This window comes from Eulemur rufifrons, chromosome 28 (assembly GCF_041146395.1).
Source record: "Eulemur rufifrons isolate Redbay chromosome 28, OSU_ERuf_1, whole genome shotgun sequence".
Lineage (NCBI taxonomy): Eukaryota > Metazoa > Chordata > Mammalia > Primates > Lemuridae > Eulemur > Eulemur rufifrons.
In genome coordinates, this window is record NC_091010.1 from 45,914,557 (window position 1) to 45,941,037 (window position 26,481).

Consider the following 26,481-nt stretch of genomic DNA (forward strand, 5'->3'; position numbering starts at 1 on the left):
GATCCTGTGATTGGCTCACTCACGGAGAGGGAAACAGGAACTCCGTGACCTGGATGCCTAGACTATGCCTGATTAGTGACCCCAAGGGTCTTCCTGTGCGATACCTGACATACCTGAGCTCCGAGTTCACTTAGAGATATCCTTTCAGAGATTTCAAAGCTTCCCCACCCTGATGGTAATTTGAGGAGAATGAGAATTAATCCATGTCCTCAACCAACCCAAAAAGTCTACTGGCTTCTTCCTACTCCTGAAACCCCAGACCAAAATGTCCAATTGCTGGCTTGAATGGGTCACTGACTTGCTCTTTAGCCTTTTCCTGGTTCTTCTCGACAAGAGAAATTACATGTTCCCCTAGCTCTCAGGACTTTCTATTCTCTTGTGAGCTAATATGACTTCAGGCTGTAGTAAGGAATTAGCAGACATAGAACACAGAGTCCGGCCCCAGAGGCTTATAAAAGAGAGAAAGAGACACCAAAGGCTGAAATCACTTCCTAGCGTTTCCTTTCATCACTTTCTGCATAGTCTGCTTCACTGAAACCACACCCTTCCTGTGAGACCCACATCCCGGAATCACTATGGGCTCCTGCTCTGCAGTAGTTACCTCGCGGAGCACTCGATGTGGTACTGAGCATGTGCGTGACAGTTCCTATCCGACAGCTTATAGTGCAACACAGCATGGCACAGGTTGACCACTGAGGTCTAGAACAGGAGAAGTGTTCAGCTAGCAGTAGTTTACAGGAGAGGAAAGACTCAGAGGAGTGAAGGGCCCAAAGTTTCACAGTGAATCAGTAGCAAGATCAGGGGCTGGAATACAGTTCTCTCGGCTTCCAATCCAAACTCTCTAATGCAACACATGCAAAATTGTATGTGTGTATCTGTATTTATATTTATAGATGTATGTGTATGCATGGGCGTGTGGAATTTACATTTGTAGAAGGCTTTATTTCAACCATATCGTCCAATTTGATTCTCACAATGCTCCCATTTGACAGGTAAGGAAACTGAGGTTTGAGCACAAAGTGGTAGCATCTGGATTCAGATCCAGGCCTTCTGACTCTAGTTCTTCCAATTACATGACATTATTATTTGATCTCAGTGGATGTTACCAAACCTTCTTAAAGATCCATAAGGAATGAACTTCTGTTTGTCTTTCTCCTTTTCCTACATTCTTAACAAAGTTGTAACACAGCTCCTTACTAATATGGTGACGAGGTGAGGTACCAGACAGCAAAATTTGGCATATCCCTAGCCAGTGAGAGTCGGTCACTTCAGTCACCCTTAAGGACAGGTGTAGAAAGGGCAGGGGCCAAGGTGCGGCCAGGTTCAAACAGCAGGGGCTGATCTTGTAGGCAGGACATAGGGAGGGGTGAATAGGGTTGGAGGCCTGTTCCGCTGGTTGGTGGGGAAATAAGCTCCCTCTATTCCCATCTCCTCCTGTCTCATGGTTTTGCTTTTATGTAATTCTTAGCATGACTTTTTGTCATAATCTTAACAAATGTCTTGTTCACACCTTATCTTAAAAATCTGAGAAGATGCCTCTTTTGAAGAACATTCTTAGGGAGAGCAGTTGTTTCCTTTCTCCCAACCAGGCAGAGTTCTGAATTGAGCAAAAGGAAGGCAGGAACATTTACTGAGCATTTGCTGTGTGGCAGGAACTTTGCACAGATTGCCTTATTTGCTCTGTTCCACATGAGGAGTTTTACGGATGAGGAAACTGAGCCTCACAGAGATTATATAACTTGCGTAAGGACACACGGCCAACAAGTGGCAGAGCAGGGACGGACACCTTGGCCTGTGAGACGAAAGCATTTGGCCAGTCCCTTCCACACAGTGCACAGCGTCTTTCTGACACTGGGCAGGCTCCTAAGCTCTTCAGTTCCAGAGGACCCTAATCGCTGCTGCAGAGTCAGCCCCTCTGCCAGAAATGGCTTTGCAGGTCATTACTGAATGGCAACAGGGGACTTAAATGCATTCATGGTGCTCAGAAAATCAGACCCAGGATGAGAATTTTAGAGCTGGACAGATCTTTACCAAATACATAGCAACACTTTAATTCCGCAGATGAGGAAATTGAGGCCAAGGGATTAGAATAAAAGAATTTGCCCAGGTAATATGATTATTTAGTGGTGAAGCTGGGACCAGAACTGGGCCTCCCACCTAGGATGAAGGCCAGGAATTGGGCACACCAGTCAAGAACTGCTTGGAAGTGGAAAGAGAGGGGAAAAAATTCTCAAGACAATCCTGCTGATACAGATAAGATTGGAAAGAAAGAAAAGCAGCAGCAATGTACGTGTAGCCAGAAAAAAGAGCCAGCATGTGACCCAAGACTGAAGATTCAGATCTAGAGTGGGCTAAAGAGACTCGGTAAGTGACTTCCCAGATTGTCTTTTGTTTCCATTGCATATGCAGTTGGAAGCCAAATGCAAGCCACCAAGGTTGCAGTGAAATAGTGAATAATTATAGCACAAATATTTGTGGGCAGCTGTTGGAGTGCAAGCCACCTGCTCCAAGTTTACAGCTTTGTTAAACTTGGTAAACATTAAAGTGGATGGGAACACCCCCCGTCTGCGCAGCATCCCATACCCATCCTGAGAGGCTTTGCCTGGGGAGCTGGCGTGGCCTTGCCCTTGACCGGGTCCTTCTCCCTGTGGCCTAGAGCTGTTCTGTTGGTAGACAGTGGTGTTGTCAATAGCCTCCAGGAGAAACTGAGGGAGGTAGGGAGTGTCACAGAATCCCATATTTGTAGAGTTTGAAGGGCCACAGAGCCCCCAGAATATAATCTCTCTCCTATTGTTCAGATGAAGAAACTGAGATTGAGTGGTAATGGGCCTGAAGTTATAAAGTTATAAAGTTAGGGGCAGAAGGGACTCTTGATCTCTGAACTTTTGACCCCTTGCCCGGTGCTCCTTTCTCTAAGCCCCATGAGCTTCGTAGATGGTGACAAAAAGGGAGTCACAGCATTACAGAATGTTATAGCTGGAAGGGACATGGTCCTCAACTACCAGGATTTTGGGTTATTACGTGTTCAGGAGGTGCTATTGGCATTTAGTGGGCAGGGACCAAGGATGCTAAATAGCTTGCAATGTGATAATCCTGCACAGTAAAAAACTTTCTTGCTCAAATAACGAGAGTATCCTTGTTGAGAAATATTTTGTTCACTGTTTGACTTTACAGTTGAGGAATCTAAGCCTAGAAATAGGGTCTGGATGAGGTTCCCAAAAGGAGTCAGCAGTCCCCTGCCTCCATCCAGGCCCCTCCTTGTCCGGCTCCATCCCACTGAGCCCTTGACTGAATCAGTAGCAAGCTTGATGCCTTCAGCAAAGGGGTGACTCCAGCACCCCACACCCCGAGCTCCTGCTGCCCTTGCTCTTAAGCTATTTTCAAGTCACCACATACTTGGACTTCAGGCCCTCCTGCCCATAGGGCTGCAGCAGATACTGGTGCACGAGCTTGTCTCTGAGAGTCCCCGCCAGTTTGATTTTCTTTCTGGATCGATGCAGGTTGATGATAAACAGTGTAATGGATCCACGAACGTAGTTGTGGCTGAGATCCAGAGAGAGAGAGAAGGGAACACATGGAAATAAAGTGGTCAGTTAGATGCTCCTAAATAATTTATGGACCACACATAATAGGACCACCCAAGAAAAGGGCACTTATTTTATGAAACTTGGCCACCATAGACTCTAAAAGACAGGAAGGCCCTGTTACTGTGGTTTCTTGCAAAAAAGACAGCCACTTCCCACCATATTCCTTTTGATTTTGTTTAAGTTTATTGCAATTATTTTAGAAAACATACTATATATTTTACGTTATTTATTACCAAAGTATGGAAGTAAAACATGCTAATTGCAAAAAAAAAAAAGAGAAAAAGAAAATTCTCCATAATCCTCATATCTTGAGATACAATAATATTTTGGCAAATATCCTGCCAGTATTTTTTGGTTTATTAACTTGACAAATATTTATGGAGTACTTTGACACATACATATATATTACTTAGTTTTTATGTAATTGGGATCCCATTATTTACAGAGCTTTTTTCTGTTAATGAATATCTTAAATGTGTACCCATGTTATTTATATATTCTTATACTTGTAGAAGAATGCTAAATTTTTCACTCATAGAAATGTAACATAATTTGTTTCACTAATGTCACTTGAAGACTTATGTTGTTTTAAAATTTTTGCCATTATAAATTATGTTATGAAGACCTTCATTGTACATAAACTTTTTGAATGTCATGATTATTTCTGATGGATCAAATCCTAGAAGTTGGAATCATTAGGTCAAGGGGAATGCACAGTGTATGATTCCTCACCAAATTTTCCAGTGCATTCCCAGTGGTGTCCCTCCCTGTGGGAAGATTTTATGTTCCTGCTCTGTTGAACCCTGGAGTGGTCACAGGATTTGCTTTGTCCAGTAAAATGTGGGTGGATGTGTTAAAACCTCTGAGTGAAGCTTTAAGACCCAGTCCATGTTTTGCCTCTTTTCCCTTTGCTAGAAGACTGACCTTGACTAAGGCTGCTCGATTGGCCTGGGTCTGGAAGGAAGATGACGTGGAGCAGAGCCATAGCTGAGCCATGGTGGCCAAGTAGTGTGAACGAGAAATAAATGTTCTTATTGAAAGTCATGGAGATTTGGGGGTTCTTCATTGTCACAGCATAACCTCACCTATCCAGACAGATACACAGATACTGATGGTATTGATATTAACTCTCTAGAAAGCTTATACTAATTTGTTCACACCTGCTCAGTGTGAGAGCATCCATTTCCTCATACCTTTAGGAAAACTGGATATTAATCTTTTAAAAATATCTTTGTCAATCTGAGAGGTGAAAATGGGATTTCAATGTCGCATTCATTTGTATTTTTTATAATTCATACTGACATGCAGCAATTTTTCATTTGCCATTTTATTTCTTCTTTTGTTTACTGCCTGCTCATGTCCTTTGCCCATATTTCTATTGATTCAGAGAAACTGTTTATTTATTAAAGATAGTAATCTTGTCTGCATGTATGTTGCAAAATTTCCCCCCATTTTTTTCTTTGGCCATTTCAGCTTATTTATATTGTATTCTAATATACGAAAGTTAAAAATCTTTATATGGTCAAATTGGTAAATTTACTTATCTTTTTGATTTCTGCTTTTGCTGTTTTACCTACCCAAAGATTGTAAAACTATTCACTGTTTTGGAATCCTTTTAAACCAGCACAGGATGTTCGGAAGCCTGGGAGAACTATATGCCTACATGCAAGAGCCTTTCAGCATGTATCAACAAAGCTATAATGATTTCCTTCTCTCTGTAGGAAAAAAGACTTTGTTTCTAAGGGGTCCCTTAGGGCCCCATCTGGATGGGTTAATGAGAGGAAACAGAAAAAATGGCCCAGTCCCGCCTTCAAAGGAGTTCAGAGAAACTCCAAGTCAACTTTGCCCAGAGGAAAACACCATTCCTTGCAGAAATAGTACCCTTCGATCTGCAGGTCACTCATCTCTTCTTCTAAAGGTGCTAATTAAGAGTTGAGTGACCAAGGCCAGGTCAGTATGGTAACTTGGGTTTTTTTTTTTAAAAGAAGTACAGTTTCCGGGGCTCTTCCCTGGAGATTTTGATTCCATCCGTTTGAGATTGGGGCCTGGGAATCTATATTTTAAAAAATATCTCTGGGATATTTGGCAGATGAGTTGGGTTTGGGAACCATTTGCTTAGGACAATCCATTAAGGTTATGAGAAGAACTCCCAAAGTATAATATAATATATCCTTCTGGCTGTGCATCACATGATTTTTCTTGCATCTGTAGGAGGGCACTACTGTGTTTAAGCCTTTCTGGATGCCTGCATTTATGATCTGACAAATTATTAAATGACTCTCCTTCCAGTCCCTCCTCCTCTGGTCCGTCTTAATCCCTTGCGGCATGTGAACTGCTTTTGTAACCAAAAGAGTTAGGTCAGAAGAAAATGCCAATTGATTTAAGTAGAATTGTGTCCCCAGAACTCTCAAAAAGGATACAGGCAGCCTGTGTCAGTGTAGACCATCATTAAAGAAGAACATTGACTCTATTCCATTGGTGGACTTTCAGCTTAGCTTAGCTAAGCTATGTGAAAAACTAAGGAAGACACCATTAACTACAGGTTCTCTGGGCTTCAGAGTGGGAGCAAAATAGGCATGGATGGGTACCAGTTTTGCCAGACTGCCGTAAACCCTTTAGCTAGCTACCATCAAACAACACTGCCTAAGGCCAGCAGTGGAGGAGGAGAGAGCCCCGTGCTTGCATTTATGAGTTTTTCCTCTGCAGAGCTGGGGCAGAATGAGCCCATGGAGACTTCAGCAGAGAAGGGTGGGATGTGAGGAAGTGGTGGGTGGGAGGGAGACCTGAAATCACATCATTGCTGCAGGGAAAGCTGTCTTTTCAAGCTGCTTTGGCAGTGGTCTGATTTCCATTTACATAGTTCCCCTGGGAGAGACAAACCAGTACAAGCCCAGAGACCAACATGCAGAGGCTCTCAGAGAACTCCCGGAGCCTCCTCAGGTAGGAATTGGCCTTGAAGACTGCCTCAGCCATCCCCCTCTCGCCCTGCTTGGCTAATGGGCAAGGACGTTCAGCAGAGGCCTTTTGGCTGCAAAGACACATTCTTGGCTGGGGAGTGCAACACCAACCTGAAAGTACTGTGTTGAGAATCCAGATTCCTGAAGAATATATATCCTCTTACCAGAGAGTAATAATCTTGGAGAAAATGATGTCTGAAACCTTGGCCTGCAAATTGCTGGCCTGATGTTGTCAAGTCCAGGTGGCTTTTGGTAATCTTAGTGAATGCCCCTTTCTGGAGAGAAGTTGTCTGAGTAGAACAGCTATCTTGCCCCATGTCTGACTCACAGTGAGTTTTGTTTCACCAGCAAAGAATCCATGTATCTGGAGTTCATCTTTTCTGGCTGTTCTTTTCCTCCCTGACATCTTCTCTGTGTTGCCATGGGAAGAGGAGGATGTGAGTCAGGGAAGGGAGGCTGGAATGGGAATATCCTACATGTAAGAGGTAGGGAATGTCATGTGGGGAGGCACATCCTGACTTCCAGATAGAAAACAGTCATGTTCTAGAAACGTCTCCAGTACAGCTGGGAGGCTAGGAAAGGGAAGGGAGGACAATGCTTTCCAGTCCCTGGTCATTCCCAGTGAAAGTCAATGTGCTTGAAACTGGGTTGATCTATTGTCTCCAAATCTAATTCAAAGGTTTTAGGTTCGGTAAAAGTCAGGCCATGTTTTGCCAAACATTTTTTCCTCTTAATTTCAAAGCCCCTGTGTATTTTAAGGGAAATTTAATCCACATGTTTCTGATTCATTTACACTTAACTCATCAAAATATTGTTTTGTAAGAGCCATTTGATGTCCAAGAAGCCTCAGGAACCTTTTTTATGAGTCTTTAAAAAAACTTCCTCTGAAAAACAGGAAGTCATGTTTTGCCAACAATAAACGAATTTGAACCCCAAAAGGCTCAATTTTGCTTCAAAATCCACCAGGTTCCAATTGGTTCTGAACTTGGCGAAGGATCTCAGCTCCACCTCAGAAACATACATTGTCTCGGTAGAATAGCTTATGAAAAAGGTTTCCTTGTCAAAACTTGACTGTTCTCTGAACAAGAAGATCCAGGGTGAAAACTGCCATTCTGCCAGTGTCCTAATTTGCTAACTCCAGAACAGAAAGCAGAAAAGCACCTGCTGGTATGAGTATCGTCTTTTTCTCCTAAATCAGTCATAAGAGACAACGTTCTGCTAGGCCAGGAATGACCTGCAAGGCAAGAGGCTGCCATGAGAAGTAGTGAGGTATCCAAGAAATCTCACGACTGTCAGAGACATGCAAAATGGATTCGTGCGTTGACTAGACACGTGGCCAAATTATGTATAAGGGCTCTTTCCAAATGCAAAATTCTTTATATCATTAATGCTGTTATTTTCATATAGGGGTGTTACCATATGACCTTCAGAATTCAATAAGATAATATCAATGCAAATATTTGACAAGATGCTTGTCACATAGCAAGTATTCAATACACATTGGAGTGCAGGAGTTGTTGTTTTAATAGACACTTTTCCTGGATTGTTCTACTAGTAAGTTTATAGTTTCTTACCTAATCCTTGTTTTGTCCCAGGACATATATTTTCAGAGTACTGGTTAGGGTTGAATAGCATGAAGCAACTATGCCCACTCTGGGACAATTCTGTGACTTTGGCTTCACTGGCCACAAATAAACTTAATGAATCACTAGTGTTTCCTTATGACTGCTGTGGCAGAAGTAGGGGCACAGACAGGGCACGTGGCTTCTGAAAGAGGAGAACAGACACTTCTCCTATCTGAGCATCTGCCACCGCCGACATGGAGGAGACCTGCAACCTCAGCCGGCTTAGTGCATCTGTTGTGGGCTTTTTTTTATGGATCTAATAGGAACAAAAAGACCTTCACCCCAATTATTACCCTTCAGGTCATGTGTGGAATGGATTATGAAAACTTTTTCTTTCTTTTTAATGGGGAGAGGGAGAGGTTGTACTGATAGAAGTCCAGTGACACTGTTTCTTCAGAGCAGTTCTGGAGCAACTTCCCACAGAATGTAGAGGAGAACTGGTGATGTAGAAAGAGAGCCTGGAATCCAGATGGTTTTATTAATAATAACTTGTTTGAGGCCTTGTGCTAGGGAATGGTAGAATTCCTAACCACTCTACCACATCCTCTCCTTCTGGCTGATGTAATACCAGAGGGGAAGAAAGCTATAACTTTAAATCAACAGGAACATCATGATGTCCTATTTCTGCATTCATTCATTCCGTCATCTAGCAAACATTTACTGAGACCTTCTTCATGTCCATCACTGTATTCGACACCAAGTATACAAAAATGAATGAGACACTGACCCTCCGTTCATGGTATATGCAGAATATTAATGACAAGTTCCCATGAGAATGTCAAAGGACGTTAGGATGAACACTAGAATGAGACCATGTGAGGAGGCTTCTGCGAGGACACGCAAATCCTGCAAATCCTCCAGAACAGAAAGCAGAGAAGCACCTGCTGGTAGGAGTACCAGATATTTTTTCCCTGGATCCTCAGACTAGTAGTATAAAGACCACAGACTGATGTACTTTCCAACAGGGATAGAAGATGCCAAGAGTAATTTTTCTCTCTTGAGCCTGAGGATCCACCTTTTGGGTGGTTACCTCAGAGTCAGGGCAGAGACAAGGAATACAATGTTGCCTTGTGTGATGATCAGATAACTCCAGGCCAAGGCCATAAAGCAGTCACTCTCTGTCAGGTATTGGATTGAGCTTCCTGTTGAGCAAAAGGGATGTTGAAAGCCTCTGGCCTCTGCCCAAACCAGCCTCCCCTCATCCACAATAGGCACTTGTATCTATGGACTAGATAACTGGCCCCTGGCCCCCCTCTGCTCAGAGTGATTCTTTGAAAAACCTTATCATGATAAATTAATTGGCTTGGCTCCTCTCTCATCAAGGAAGGAGAAGTAGCATCTGTTGTAACCTGACCACTCCAAGCTCCCTGTGTTATCCACTCCCCTTGATCAGCCCCTGACAGGCCTGGGGTGGAATGAAGGTCTGGCTGGAGGTACTTGCTTACCCACTCTCCCCAACCCCCCCAGGTTTTCTCTGTGTTAACAGAAAGAATTCTCTTTTCCAGGGCAGCCTACTCTGCCTTAAACAGGAAGTGATGTAAGAAAGCTATATTTGGCCAGATAGGTTTTGCTTTAGGCCCAGTGTAAAATTTTCCCCCTTACAGTCTTCCAGCTTTAAAATTTTTTATCTGTCAAACTTTACTGATAATTAATTTTTCTGTTTGTTTTAAAGACAACTCTAATGACAATTAGTGCTTCAGATCAGAAAGAGAAGTATAATCACACATTACCACACTGGGTTGTTGTAGGTTCAGCCTGGCAAAAAAGCAGCCCAGATTTCGTTTAGCCTCTCAAACTTAAAAAGCTGAAAAGATTTTTCAAATACTGAAGATGGCTCTAAAGTTGTCATGACTACCTTTGGGCATTCCTTTAGTTCTGGGAACCCCCAGTTTGAGACACACTGATCTAGGGCTAGTTTTTTAGTGAGATAGCTCTCTAGCATGGATCTTAGAAATGGAAATTTATTTTCTGAAGCTCTGCTGGTGGATCATAGGAAAAAAATTTATACCTCTTGCCTTGGCTCAGACTTAGGCACACAAAAAAGCCTTGTGGGCATTGTATCAACTGGCACTGAGAAGATGCCCAATAAAAATTTGTTGGATGAATAAGTCATTGAACAAATGGCATGTATTTTATTAACCTTTTGTGAACAAATCCTGTAAGTATGAGAAGAGAAGTTTACTGGAGGAAAAGCTATGTATCAGAAATTATTTGAAACCTGCAAAGAGCAGATGTGGTGATTCCAGAAGCAGTTCTGAGTGAAGACAAGTGAATGGAGATGAGTTGTGAAGGGGTTCCAAATGGCCTGGAATTCTAAGAGGGACCAAAGCCCCTCAGGGGTGGCCTTTCTGTGCCACCTCTGTGAAGACTTACTTGTGGTGGTTTGTGCAGTGAGCATAAATCCTTAGTTTGTCCCGGATCACTCGGCCTGGCCGTGGCTTCCGCTGGAGTCCGGCCACGTGGACAGCCAAGACTTTGGGGCCGATCAGGCGCTTGTAAAGGAGAGAGAGCCAGTAGTCCTGAGGGGAAGAGACAGGCAAAGAGTCAAGGAAGGAACGCATGTGCAGATGTTCTGAGTAAACACGACAGGCACACACACAGGCCAGAAATCAGTTTCTACCAGGAGTACAGTGAGTCATGACCAATGAGACCCTAACCCTACAAGCATGGTCACCCCAATGCAGCGCTGACTCTGGGTTGATAATGAAGTGGGTGCTGTCTCAAGTGGCCTTTTCATTATTATTATTCTTATTTTTTTGAGACAAAGTCTCCCTTTGTCACCCCAGCTAGAGTGCGGTGGTGTCATCATAGCTCACTGTAATCTCAAACTCCTGGGCTCAAGAGATCCTCCTGCCTCAGCCTCCCGAGTAGCTGGGACTACAGGTGCACACCACCATGCCGGCTAATTTTTCTATTTTTTTTGTAAAGATGGGGTCTCGCTCTTGCTCAGGCTGATCTACAACTCCTGATCTCAAGCAATCCTCCCACCTCGGCCTCCCAGAGTGCTAGGATTACAGGTGTGAACCACCACGCCCGGCCTAAAGTGGCCTTTTAAACTAAATGGGGATAGGTAAATGGAACAGACCCAGAACAGTATATGAACAAATGAGTCAAAGTTTCTCACATATGAAATATTTAATACAACCATTTGGGACTTTAAATTTTCAACTTTCTTTTCCTGTGACTACTTTCATACTGGCTTGTGACTTCTGTTTAATTATAGAATGGAAAATTTCCATTCCTTAGGGTTGTTACCAATATGAGAAAACAAAAATGTCATTTTCAAAATGTTGTCACTGAAGACTACTAGTGCAGTGGGAAAGAGATGAAACTTCTCCAGGCCAGAGACCAGAGTGGTCGATTCCAGAGACAAAAAGGCAAACAGAAAAATGTTTGCAAACTATGGTGCTAATTCTTGCCCATCCTCGATAGTTCTACAATAAAAAGAATAATTATAAACTAAAAAGAATGTGATGTTTTAACCATTCCAGGGTCCATTTGTAATTGATTAATAAACGTTCATTCTGTAGCCCCCATACACATTTATCTGAACTTATAAAAGCCTATCCATTACCACCTTAATTTCTATTATATTTACTATTACCATATTTTTTTTGTATTTGATATGAATATATAATTTGCATTTCTATTGTTTAAATTCTTATAACCTATTGTGAAGTAATGACTTCAGTGTTTATAACCCACTGTATAAAACAGGGATTCCTAATTTGTTTAGGACCTCCACCCCCAGCCGATTCTAGAATTCAGTGAACATTCACAGTTTAGTACATACTCTTCAATGTCTTAAAGATATCATCCATGTCTTCTTAGCCTTCATCTTCTCAGGCAAAAGCTTTCTGATGATCTTTTTAGGCTTGCTTGGTCACTTATAACAACAGCCAGTTTAAAATGTCTGGTGAATTATATAAATTAGAACAAAGTCTCAAAGCCCCTTTGCCACTAGAATAGCTCCAAATATGCCCTGAGTAGCCTTGCCCAACCATTTATCTTAAGTGGCCCTAGGATGGATGTTAAATATGGTCTCCTGATATTTAAAATGACAAATATTCAATCATTGTCAATCATATAGATGGAAAAAATGTCATTGGTTTAATTTTCTCTTCTTTGATTACAATTTCTGTGTTATCGATTATTACTTTGTGAAGTGATTGTCACATTCCAATGGGATTTCCACCCTTTTCTTGCTGATTTGCAACATACCTTCTTTCAAATAACAAAAGTAAAAACTTTAATATTTAAGTTGGCTACTATTAGCCTGGTATTTTCTCAGTAGCTCTTCTGATATAATTATTATTAATAATAATAGCAATAGGGGTTATTCTTATTTTACAGAAATGAAAATGGGTTCAGAATGTTTAAGGTACATCTCAGGCCACAAAACTAGTCAGTGGTAGACCATGAAAGCAAATAGGGATCTCCTGGCCTCCAATGGCTGTACAACACTTTCATTCACTCTGTGAAGTACAAAGTCACATTAGGTAAAGACACAAGGAATTCAACATGGAGGGTGGGTATAGAATCTGGAAGGGACCTTTAGTTTTAGTACAAAGGGTTACTGTGATTTAATTTCTGATTTCTACATTCTCAAAGCATTTATAAGACAAGAAAGGCAAAAGCACAAAACACTTCTATTTCTCCAATTCCAACTCACTGCAATTTGTTCCTCTTTTTCTTATCCTTCATTCCAATGTCTTATCACAAACACCCTGGTTTTTATTTAGGTAATTTGCAAACGCTAAACAGATTTGCTCTCAAACTTGCATTTAGTCATGGTTATGATCTTTGTTGTCAGGGCAATTTTCACTTAAGGGAAGACATGTTTGTAAGCAAGCCATTCACATTTAGGAAAAAGATATTTATTATGTTTAAGTCATACTAATTATGTAAAAATAAAAAAATACACTTCAGAGAGATCAATTTAAGTGATCTTCATCATTATTGAACGGTAAATTTGAATATACATTCAGATTTATTAACTTGAAACCAGTCTGCTTTCCACTATGGGTAAGCTAAATGCCAAACCATTCTCTAAGAAAGGAGATGAGGATACCTGGGTAAAATTTTAAAGAGGTTTTGAGATAGGTACATAAAAGAAGTTGATAGAGTTAATTCCTAATGACCAATATTTTTTCCCAGTGTTTTTATTGTGGTAAAATCTACATAACATAAAATTTACCATCTTAATCATTTTAAATGTACAGCTCAGTGATATTAAATAAATTCATGATGTTATAAACCATCACCACCATCCATCACCATAACTCTTTTCATCTTGGAAAATTAAAACTCTATACCCATGAAACATTAACTCCTCATTCCTCCCTTCCTCCCTCCAGCTCCTGGCAACAACCATTCTACCTTCTGTCTCTATGACTCTTCTAAGTATGGCATATGAGTAGACTCATGTAGTATTTGTCTTTTGTGTGACTTGCTTGTTTCACTTAGCATAATGTTCTTAATGTTCATCCATGTTGTAGCATATGTCAGAATTTCTTTCCTTTTTAAAGCTTAATAATATACCAGTGTGTGTGTGTATAAATATGCATATGTGTATATATATGTGTGTGTGTGTATGTGTGTGTATATATATATATATATATATATCACAATTGACTTAATTTGTGGCCTAACATATGGGCTTATCCTCAAAAATGCTTCATGTGCAACAAGAAGAATGTGGATGCTATTGTTGTTGGGTAGAGTGTTCAGTATATGTCTGTTAGAATCCAGTTGGTTTATTATGTTGTTTAATGCCTCTACTTCCTTACTTGTCTTCTGTCTGGTTTTTCTAGTCATTATTGAGAATAGGGCATTGAAGTCTCCAACTATTATTATAGAATTGTCTATTTCTCCCTTCAACTCTGTCAGTTTTCACCTCATATATTTTTATGGTCTGTTATTAGGGGTGTAAATGTTTATAATTGTTATATCTTCTTGCTATATTGAACCTTTTATTAATATATAATGTCCTTCTTTGTCTCTTATAATCTTTTTAAAATTTAAAATCTATTTTGTCTGATATTAGTAAAGCCATCCTTGCTCTCTTTTCATTACTATTTGTAAGGAATATCTTTTTCCATCCTTTCAATCTGTTTGTATCTAAAGTGAGTGTCTCATAGACAGCATATAGTTGAATACTGTTTTTCTTTTTTAATCCTTCTTGTCAACCTCTGTCTTGATCGGAGAATTTAATCCAATTATATTTAAAGCAATTACTGATAAGCAGGCACTACTTCTGTCATTTTGCCATTTGTTGTCAATATTTTGTATAACTATTTTGTTCCTCATTTCCTATATTACTGTTTTCTTTTGAGTTTAGTTGATATTCTGTAGGGAAATATTTAAATTCCTTTCTGATTACCTCTTGTGCACATTCTATAACTATTTTCTTTGTGGTTACTATTGGAATTACATTTAACATTCTAATTATAGCTCTCTAATTTGCATTTATATAAACTTAACTTCAACAACATACAAAAACTCTGCTCCTTTACAGCTCTAGCCTCACCCTACTCAGTGGTCGATGTCACAAAACTACATCTTTATATATTGTGCACCCCAAAAAATACACAAATAATTCTTTTACTTATTTATTTTTCTTTTTTATTTCAGCATATTATTGGGGTACAAATGTTTAGGTTACGTATATTGCCCTTGCCCCACCTGAGTAAGAGCTTCAAGCGTGTCCATCCCCTAGATGGTGCGCACCGCATTCATTATGTGTGTATATACCCATCCCCTCCTCCCCTCTCCCATCTGCCCGACACCTGATGAATGTTATTACTATATGTGCACTTAAGTATTGATCAGTTAAACCAGTTTGATGGTGAGTACATCTGGTGCTTGTTTTTCCATTCTTGGGATACTTCACTTAGTAGAATGGGTTCCAGCTCTATCCAGGATAATACAAGAGGTGCTAGATCACCATGTTTTTTTGTGGCTGATAGAACTCCATGGTATACATATACCACATTTTATTAATCCACTCATGTATTGATGGGCACTTGGGTTGTTTCCACATCTTTGCTATTGTGAATTGTGCTGCTATAAACATTCAAGTGCAGATGTCTTTTTTATAGAATGTCTTTTGTTCTTCTGGGTAGATGCCCAGTAATGGGATTGCTGGATCAAATGGTAGTTCTACTTGTAGCTCTTTGAAGTATCTCCATATTGCTTTCCACAGAGGTTATACTAGTTTGCAGTCCCAACAGCAGTGTATGAGTGTTTCTATCTCTCCACATCCACTCCAACATTTATTGTTTTGGGACTTTTTGATAAAGGCCATTCTCACTGGAGATAAGTGATATCTCATCATGGTTTTGATGTATATTTTCTTGATGATTAGAAATGTTGAGCATTTTTTCATATGTTTGTTAGCCATTAGTCTATCTTCTTTTGAAAAGTTTCTGTTCATTTCTTTTGCCCACTTTTTGATAGAGTTGTTTGATTTTTTTCTTGCTGATTTTCCTGAGTTCTATAAAGATTCTAGTTATCAGCCCTTTATTGAATGTGTAGCATGTGAATATTTTCTCCCATTCTGTAGGTTGTCTGTTTGGTCTCGTGATAGTTTCCTTGGCTGTGCAGAAGCAAAGAATTTATGAAGAAAACCCCAAAGGCAATCATAGCAACAACAAAAATAAATAAATGGGACCTGAACAATAATTCTTTTAAGTAAATTAGTCTCTTAAACTATGTAGAAACAAAATATGGTGTTACAAACCAAAGTTACAATAATATTGACTTTTAGACTAATATATATTTTTAAATGTATTAGCTTTTTAAATCATGTAGAAAACAAAAAGTAGAGTTAAAAATTGTTGTTACAATAATACTATCTTATATAATTTCCCATATATTTACCTTTATTGAAATCTTTATTTCTTCATATGACCTCAAGTTATTGTCTAGTGTACTTTTATTTCAAACTGCAGGAATCCCTTAAGCATTTCTTGCAGGGCACATCTAGTGGTCACAAAATCTTTCAGCTTTTTTTTTTTCATCTGAGGATGTCTTAATTTCTCCTTCACTTTTTAAGGAAAAATTTGATGAACGTAGGATTTTTGGTTGACAGTTTTTTTCTTTTAGCACTTTGAATGTATTGGCTCAGTGTCTTCTGGCCTTCAAAGTTTCTGATAAGAAATCTGCTGATAATATTATGGAGAATTCTTTGTATGTGGTGAGTCACGTCTCTCTTGCTGCCTTCAACATTCTCTCTGGCCTTGAAAGTTTAATTATAAAGTGTCTTGGTGTAGCTCTCTTTAAGTTTATCTTACTTGGAGTTCAATGAGCTTCTTGGATTTTTATATTCATATCTTTTATCAAATTTGGAAAGTTATTAGCCATTATTTCGTTGAATATTCTCTCTTACCCTTTGTCTCTTCTCTTTCTGGGACTCCCACAATACTTATGTTGGTCTGCTTAATGGTGCCTCACAGGTCCCTTAGGCTCTGTTCACTTTTCTTCAATTCCTTTTTCCTCTGTTCCTCAGACTTGATCATGTCCATTGTCCAACCTTTAAGTTTGCTTATTCTTTCTTCTGGCTGCTCAAATCTGTCTTTGAATCCCTCTATTAAACTTTTATTTCAGTCACTGTGCTTTTTACCTTCAGAATTTCTTTTTGGTTCTCTTTTAGGTTTTCTATCTCTTTATTGATATTTCCATTCTCTTGATGCACCATTTTCTTGACTTTCTCCACATCTTCTTTTAGGATATTTAAGACAGTTGTTTTAAAGTCTTTTTTAAGTAGATCTGCCATCAGATCTTTTTCAAAGATAGTTTCTAATGATATTTTTTTCCTTTGAATGGTTCATAGTTTCCTGTTTCTCTGTATGCTTTGTAATTTTTTTTTTTGAAAATGAGACTTGAATCTAATAATGTGGTAACTCTGAAAATCCCATTCTCCCCTTTCCCAGGGTTTGCAGTATTTTGGTTGTTTTTGTTTATTTCTTAAAATTGTTGTAGGCTCCATGCCAAGGATCAGTCTGAGGGGTAAACATAACGTCTTTGTAGTTTTTTTTTGAGTCTGCACCTTTTCCTGGGTATGCATGATCACTTTCTAGTCTTTCCTGTATATACAGTTGCTTTTGAATGTTCCTGTCTTGATGTCTAGTGCCCAAAAGGAAAGAGAGAAAAATGGAAAGGAGTAACAGTAAAGGTCATCAGCCCTTTAAGTCCTCTGCAGTCACTTTAGCCAGAGGGGGAGGGAGTTACAACAGTGTGGGTAGATGCAACAACAATGGCTGCCTGCCTCTTTGTTTGCACCTCTGTGATCAGACGCAGCAATCAAAGATCAGAGCAGAGATCCCTGGTATTTGGAGGACAGGGTCTTTTTGCCCACCCCGGCTCCTGCAAGCTGTATGTAAGTTGCTGCAGGAACACATGCACAGCTGCCAGCTATGGGACTGAAGGGTGGTGGCTGGGTAGCCACTACAGAGCTAAGAGCTAAAACTGTCCAAAATTAACTGCAATTCAGCATCCAAGCCTTCCTTTGAAAGTTGCAACCTTTTAATAAACTCCAGAGTTCCCAAATAGTTACATTAGACAGATTCTGCCAGTACAATTTTTGTCTAGGTGAAGAGACAGATTCCTGGTGCTTCTTACTCTGCCATCTTTCCAGAATGCACTGTAACATATCTTTTTATAGCAGTAGTAAGAATCCTTTAGTTGTATATGATACATTTTGTTCAAGTTTGTAGTTAGACTTTTATCACTTTTTATGATTATTTTCATGGAGAATTTAAAACAATTTTATAGGAAAATAAATCAATATTTTTCTTTTGATTTCATGATCTTCTTTTATTCTTAGATAGTCCACCCACATACAAAGCTCAGATACATCTTCATTCATATTTCTTCTAGTTTCTTTTTATCTTATCGTATGAAAATTTGACCTTTTAATTTATTGGAAATTATTTGATGTACAGTACTATGTTATTTTATAAGTAATTTAATAGTTATTGTGGTATTATATAGTGAATAACCTATCCATGAGCCCATCTTTATCATATACTAAGTTTACAGTATGTCCTCAATGTCATCAATAGGTTCTTGGAAACTGCAACTTTAAGTGAAACAACATATAACAAAGCCAATTTTTTCCCCTCATCAACATTATATTGAATGAAAGGACATTATTTGAGGACCTGCTGTGCTTTATTTTGGCAAGTCAGTTAAAAGCCAAGGTGAATGTGCAATTTTCACGTTTAGTGAGCTCCATGTACCATTTTCAGACTCCTTTTTCATCCTTGCTTTTCTCTCAGTTCTCTATCTTAACTCTTTTTTCTAAACTTCATCCTCCCTCTCTCTCTGTCTTTATCTCTCTCTCTCATGTAAACCAGCTCTCAGCAGAATCAAATTATATTTCCTTCCCCCTCTTTTCCCTCCGTCTCTTTTCTTGCTTCCCTTTGTCCTTCCCTCCTCCTCTTTTCTCTCTTTATTTTATTATAAATATATGCCATTTATATAATCAAAAATAAAATTAAACAAATGAAATGAATCCTGAATATTTCTTAAGGCAATGACATGACAAGCAGAAAAAGTTACATTTATGCATAGAACAGATAGGAAAAAAATAAAAACTATATATATGTATCTAACAACAACAAAAAAGACATGGCATGAAAGATGGAATATAATGAGAAATTTTCAGACAATAAGTCATTAAGAAGGAAGACAAATACAATGGCTTTTTATGTCAATAATAAAAAAAATCCAAAGGAAGGAATGCATTACAATTTTCAAGGGAGGAAGACAGACATAAAAATACATTCTTTAAATGAAAAGAGGTTGAAGAAAAATAGTGTCCATTTATTAGTTGGAGAGGGAAAACTAATAGCAGATGACACTAAAAAGACAGAGATTTTAAATCTTTTCTTTTTTTTTTTTTGGTATTTGTCAAAAAGTCAATTGCTGTCTGAAAGCTAGACAAAGCAGTATACAGAGTGAATTGAACCAAAATAAATGGGAAAAGAGAAACTGACAGAGGGTTACAGAATTTACTGGATTAATTGCTGAACTGTGTGTTTCTTGAGTCTAAGACTATTGCACCAATTCCTATAGCCCAGTGCCAAATAGAGTACCTGCTTATAGGAGGCGCTAGAAGTCAATTACAGAATGCCTACTAGGTTTAAGGCTCTGTGCTAGGCATTAGGGAGGAGACAGTGGTGAATATACAGTTCTTGCCATCATGAAGCTTCTAACCTAGCATGAAAGATGGTCCTTAAGCTGATGAGTTGGGCAATTACTTTCGATAGTGCTAATGATAATGGAGGGGTAGAGCAGAACTCCATGAAGTCATATAACAGAAGATGTGACCAAGATGGGGGATGGGGAGAGAGAAGGAGTCTCTCCTGAAGTGACATTTAAGATTTGAGGAAAAGAGGGGAGGGGACAGGAAGTGTTTTGGGTAAGAGAAAGCATTTGCAAAGGCTCTGAGATGGGAAGGAATTTGGTGTGTTTGAGAATTTGAAAGCAGGCCAATTCAGCTGGAGCTCAGCAAGTAAGGACAAGAGAGGGACAACCTGAGGGTGGTGGGACCAGTTCATGTATACCTACGGATTTTAGAATTCATCTTAAAACAAAGAGGAAGCCAATGCAGAATTTAAAGAGAGAAAGTGACATTATTCAATTACATTTAGCAAGCTGACTTTCACAGAAGTGTAGAAAATGGATTGGAGAAAACCACTTAGTACGTTAATTTAGAAGAGAGATGATAGTTTTGATTAAGGTGAAGAAGTTAAATTAGACAGAAGAGGGATTTGAGAGATACTTAGTGGATAACATTGATAGGACTTGGTGATTAACCAATCACCAAGATACAGAGAATGAGTATGAAACAGGATTCATAGCTTTTTAAATGCTCAGATCCTTGACTTGGAGGACGGTATGGCTACTGGCAGCACAGTAACCACCGCAGTATTTCCCTTCCATCCTCAGTCCCACCTTCTCCTAACCCAACCCCAGCCTACAAAAGCTTAGTGTTATCTAGTTATGCCAGGGATAAATACGTAAAGAACATGCTAAAAGAAAAAAGAATTAGAGTAATAGTAATAACAAACAATAGTTCTGAAGTTTCTTTTTTTTTAAATCATTTTTACTGCATATGAATTTGATGCATATTTTTGAAATGTTTTATCTTTGTCCACTTTACTTCCCTCACTATTTCTCATATTTACCATTTCCAATGATCTAGAGCTAGGCAAAGGGATACTTGTTTCAGAGGACACACCCACCTTGAGCTAGTTCCCCTTTCTAGACCATGCTCTGAGTACTCAGGATCCCAGAATTCTCTGCTCAGATAGTTTCTAGCCTGTTGCCAGGACCTGCACAGGCTGCAACCTGGAGTCTGGCTTCCTGTGAACAGACCGCACTCTGGAGTGGCACTGCTATGGCAGAAACATGGCAAGGGGAACCTGCTTATGGAGGTGTGATCAGGGTTTGGGCTTGCAAACTGGGTTGTCTAAACTGCAGGCCCTGGAGACCCCTGACGATATGCTATAGAGCTAGGGGTGAGACGGGGGGTGGCTGAGCCGTGGCCCTTGGCTCTGACCCTAGGGTCTGACTCACCCCCTGAGACCTGTGAATACAAGTTGATCCTTTCATTCTATAAGCATTTTCTGAGCACATATTAATGGTGTGGAGGGTATTGTGTGCAACCTGAGGGTGCAAAGATGAACAGGGCAACTTCCTGTCATAAGGGACTTAGGGACAAAAACACATGTAAACAACTCTCTGTAAAATGAGGCTGACTAAAGTAAACACCGCATGAGCAAGAACCACTTGTAGTACTTTGGTAATTCAGAGGAGGAAACTATTTTTTGTTACTGTGGGAATTTGGAGAAGGCTTCACAGAGAAACAAAAGTAGAGAAGTAATTTGCTTAGAGTTGAAAGATATATATTCAAATCCTAGAACATGACTTATTGTTTCAAAACCTCCGTTTCCTCATAGGGATTTAATGAGATAATATATCTAGAAACAGTTATTACAGTGCCTGATACATAAAAGTAATAAATGTTGCTTATTCTTCTCTTTATTCCTTAAAAGATTTTTCTTAGCCTCATGAAAATATTCTACTATGTATACAGCTATGTTTCAAGTTACCCTGAAAACATAACTGGTGTGTGTATGCACATGTGTGCGTGTGTATGTGCGTGTGTGTGTGTGTGTGTGTGTGTGTGTTTTGGGAAGGTTAAGGATGTTTGGAATGAAGCTCCTTGAGCTTTGCATCCCCAGAGCCATAGATACTGTTTTTAATAAATGTTCTTTGATTGAATGAATGATCAAATGAAGATTCACCTCCTTAAGTTGATGGGAAGGCTTCCAGGACTGAATGAGAGTAAAGTGATAACCGTGCAAGCTTCAAAGGTTATGGTTTTCCTCAGCACTGGTAGGCCTTGCTGCAGGTGCCTGAGCTTCTTTAATCTCAATATGTTTTGCATCTGGGAAGTATACACGCACTGAATCGTGATGGCAAAATGACAAATATTTTTCCTTTCTGGAGCTTCTTGTGTGACTTACAAAGTCACAAAAACCTAGTTAATTCTGCTAGGCACAAATGGTATACTAGTAGCCACTCTTCATCTAGATATTTGACCTTGGAGAGCCAAGAAGAAATGAGGTGGAACATTACCATTGGTTTTTGCACCAAATGTGGCAGGATGCCAGAGCCAACATGTGAGGGAAAGAACTCCGCTGCTCCGACTTCCTCCACAGAGAGGGAGCGGCAAGGCAGATCCAGAAAGTTTCCATGTGACTTAAGCATCTTTGGAAGTTTTGAAAGCTGTAGTTTCCCCTGCTGCCCTTTCTAAAGGGAATGAAATCCCCTCCAACTCATTTTTCCTCTACTTAAAACTGTCAAATGGCTTCCCTTTGCCTGCTGGTTAAAGACAAAAGACCTGTGGTTTTAGCATGAATTGGCCCCTTACCACACCTCACCTTTCTCTACTTGGTCTTTCATGCTCAAGGATGTTGATGCTTTTCTCCCTCCTACGAAGGGCAGGCCTACAACTACAGACCAGAGGGTCATCACACAAGGGGCACCAGAAGTACTGGGATGTGAAGTCAGAACTCCAGAGCTTGCAGACACGTTTACAAAGGCAGGCCTTCATGTGCTCATTGGAAAAAGGTGGGTGATGTTGCCTGGGTCAGAAAGCCAGGGGCAGAACTGATAAGTTTGCTGTAAAAAATGCCAAATATATGCTTTCAGTGAAAGTTATTTTTGGCAAAAAATGCATTTAAACTATTCTTGTTTCAACAACTTGGATAGTCAGATCATCAAGGACTGGTATGCCAATGAAACATTTTCTAGTGTTTCGTATCAAGAACGAATTGCCAAATGGTGCAGCCACTATGGAAAAGTTTGGTGATTCTCAAACAGTTAAACAGAATTATCACAGGACTAGAAATTCTACTCCTAGGTATATACCCCCCAAAATTGAAAAAAGGGGCTTGAACAGATACAGTATTTGTACATGAATGTCCACAGCAGCATTATACACAATACAGTCAAAGGTGGAAACAACCCAAGTGTCCATCAACAGTTCAGTGGATAAACAAAATGTGGCATATACATAAAATGGAATATTATTTAGCCAAAGAAAGGAATGAAGTTTTGACAAATGCTGCAACACGGATGAACCTTGAAAACATTATGCTAAGTGAAATAAGCCAGATGCAAAAGGATAACTGTTTATGATTCTACTTACATGAACTATCTAGAATAGGCAAATTCATAGAGACAGAAAGTAGAATAAGGTTACCAGAGGCTGGGAGGAGGCAAGGATGGGGAGTTCTTACTTAATGGTTACAGAATTTTTATTTGAAGTGATGAAAAATTTTCGAAATACATAGTGGAAATGATTACATGCTATTGTGAATGTACTTAATACCACTGAATTGTATACTTAAAAATTGTTAAAATAGCAAACTTCATTATATATATTTCACCATAATAAAAAAAATAAAGAATTTCAGAAATAAACTTTCTTGAGAGTAACTTGGCAATATGCATCAAAGTCTTAATTGCTGCATATCCATTGGCCTAACATTTCCACTCTCATAATTTATGTCAAAGAAATAATCATAGATGTGTGCAAAGATTTATACAGAAGATGGCTGTAGTGGCTGTTGTTGGTTTTGTTCTTTAATATCAGTTCTTCCTCCTCTGGTTACATCATCTGGATTTTCTTTTGGGAAATGATTCAGCTATGATTGAATACTGTCAAAAGTGTTCATTACAGTGTGTAGATAAAGATTAGACTCTAAATAGAGTGATTCTATTTTTGAGGGCAAATAAAGCACATCTCTGTGCAGTTAAACCAGAAGGACATACACCTTAATGAGAATAGTAGTTGTCTCTGGGTAGTAAGATTATAGTTCATTTTCTGTTTTTTTTTTTTTTCTTTTTAAGAATATTTTCTAAACTTCTAAGAATTAACATTTAAAATGAGAAAAGAGGTTTTTATTTTTTAAGATGCATATTCATATTTCCTTTAATAACTTCCTTAGGCTTAAAATGGTAGTTCTGTCTATTTCTCTGCTCTTCAAAGGTATATTTTTTAAAAAAGGCTCTGTGTTTCTAATAGCCTTTCCTACAGTTCTACAAGTACCTCAGACTCAATATGTAAAATACCCAAATGTATCAATTTCTCCCTTTTCCCCACTGGCTCCAGTGAAACTTACTCTTGGAAGCCTCTCTGAACTCCCAAGTCCAGGCAGGGTTTCCCTTGTACTTCACCTTGTGGAACCCCGCAGTTTCCCCCTCCTGCTAATTGCCTATTTATTTGAATGTCTTCTTGACCAGACCCTTCAGTGGGATCAGAGTCCATGTCTGTTCATAACAACATCAACGAACATTTCTTATTCTCTGATAACCTTATTCTACTTTCTGTCTCTATTCATTGGTGATTAAGATGTGCTCAGCCCTTCACATATATTATTTCACTGAATTCAGAAAACTACCCTATAAAGAGGCACTATTGTTTGTCCTGTTTTACTAATGAAGATACTAAGGCTTAGCGATAGATATTAAGCAATTTACCAAAGTGACAGTTGTGACCCCAGCACCTAGCACAGTGTCTAGGTATGTAGTTGGTGCTTAGTAAATATTTGTTGAATTAATGAATGAATATAGTAAAATTATGTAGATAAATCTCACTATTGTAGTTCTCTGAATTTATAAATAAAAAGTGTTGCTAGAATTAAAAGCACCAGCCTGATGAAATGGGTAAAATGTCAGTATGCAGCCAAAGGGGGAAAAACATCTTATCTCATTAATTTAATTGGTGACTTCACTGTGAAGCTCCCTTAAAAATTCAGAGCCACTGTTGCCTGGAGATAAAAGTCAGTCTCATTTTTTTCCCCTCCTCTGAATGCTCCTGTGAGAATTAGTAACTGGGAGGGCACACTTCACTGGCTGAATATATGCGGGGAAAGGCAAGAGGCAAAGCATTCCTCTTCACCTGAACTGCCCCCCAGGTTCCCTGTACCCCTCTTTACTGTATTTTGAACACCTGAGCAGAGCCAGAGCTCCAGGCATAAAGGCCATCGTCCAGGCCTTCGCACTGTGAGGAGGGGGCTGAAACACGAAGAACAGACCTGGGACAAATGTCATGACCAACTGCGCACTGCAGTGAAGAGGAACGGAGCTGGCTGCCAAAATCTCAGCTTTCAGGGGGTGTTCAGCAAGCAGAAAAAATAAGTGAGAAGGAATCTCCTGCTTTGTACTAGGATTGCCGAATTCTCAAATCCCTCAGGGTCTCCCTGATTCTCTGAGAGATTCCTAGTTTCAGAAGTCCAAACACAAGAAAATACAATAGCAATCATCCCTGCTTTAGAGCCCCAGGAACCTGGGAGAAAGCACACCATTTTCCAGATCTAAGACCTGGAGCAGGGCTTTTATCCTCAGCACTGTTGATGCCTTGGGGCTGGCAGTTCTCTGCTGTGGGGGGCTGTCCTGTGAGTTGTAGGATATTTAGCAGCATCCCTGGCCTGTACCAACCAGATGTCAGTAGCACATCCCTCTCCTAGTTGTAACAACCAAAAATGCCTCCAGACATTGCCAAATGTCCTTTGGGAACAAAATCACACCCCCACTCCACCTCCTCAATTAGAGAACCACTGACCTAGAGTGTGGCAAATGGAAAACACCGGTGCATTCTCCTCCCACACAACATCATGGAGTGTTTCATAAAAATACACGTGGACACATGATACTTGTTTACTTGGGGAGAAGGAGGGGAGAAAGTAACCTATTAACCTAACATTTTATGTTTGATGGTGATATGTCAGAATGTCTAATATTTTGTTAATGTTGCCTTAAGAACTTTGCTTTCCATTCACCCAACCAACTAAAGCTTCTAAGCATGAAATGCTTGTATTACAATCTTTGTCTTTGCAATGGAGTTTGTTCCTTGGACCACTTTGGATTTCTGGATGCTTTTGTATACCCCTAGTAGAGACAGAAAAGCATGGGCTTTGGAGTCAGGCACCCTGGATTGAATTTCCAGCTAAAACTCTTATTTACCGGTGCTCACTGCAAGTCACTCAACTACTCTAAGCTGCAAGTTCCACAACCATAGAAACCTTCCTTGCCTGACTGTGGCGAACACCGAATGAAATGAGGCCTGGGAACGTGCCTGGTCCAGTCCTGGCAGGTAGAACCAGTTTCTGTGCATAAATGTTTTCTTCCTCAGTGCTTGCCTATTACCCACAGAGTAGGAGTGAGGGAAACCTTCCCTCCAGCGTGTCTAGTGCCCTGGAATATTCCCTTAGCACCTCTCAAAACACAGTGAGAACAGGTGGCTAAGTAATAAGGATAAACAAGGAAGGCTCTTGAATGTGATTTACAGCTTTTACCTGGAGCTGGTCAAAAGCAACTTGGGAGGCAGTAACTAAAGACTGGGCTTGAATGCATACGACCTTTTCAGGGAGAGTAGCCTCGTGCGGGTGAGAGGGCTGCTGGTGCAGAGGTTTCGTTTCAGTCATAAGACCTCTTCTACATCATTTTGCAAGCTGCAATGTGGGTGGCAGCAATTAGACGGGGATTCTAGTTCAACTTCAGCACTTTCTGGGTGAGACTACCACCTTGGACAAGTACTTTCCCTCTAAGCCTCAGCATCCTCATTTATAAAATAAGATAATACTTAGGCCTATCTCACCAGGTTGTTGTGAGAATTAATAAAATAGTGCACGTAAAGGGATCAGCCCGGTGCCTGGTGAGTACTAGACACTGTGAAATATTAGCAGATGTTGCTGCTGATAACCATCTGTAAATGCCTGCACAACATGTATT

At 39.7% G+C, this 26,481-nt stretch overlaps 1 protein-coding gene across 3 annotated transcripts in view; it reads right to left on the bottom strand.

Annotated features, from left to right (window-relative positions):
• The window catches only part of HPSE2 (heparanase 2 (inactive)), a 526,089-nt gene that overhangs the window by 15,461 nt on the left and 484,147 nt on the right, over positions 1–26,481 (bottom strand). For all 3 annotated transcript variants that reach the window (XM_069460602.1, XM_069460601.1, XM_069460600.1), the window contains 2 exons: positions 10,543–10,688; positions 3,397–3,543 (listed from right to left, as the gene is read on the bottom strand). In XM_069460602.1, the coding sequence (XP_069316703.1) occupies positions 3,397–3,543; positions 10,543–10,688 (293 nt within the window). The remainder of the gene's footprint in view (positions 1–3,396; positions 3,544–10,542; positions 10,689–26,481) is intronic.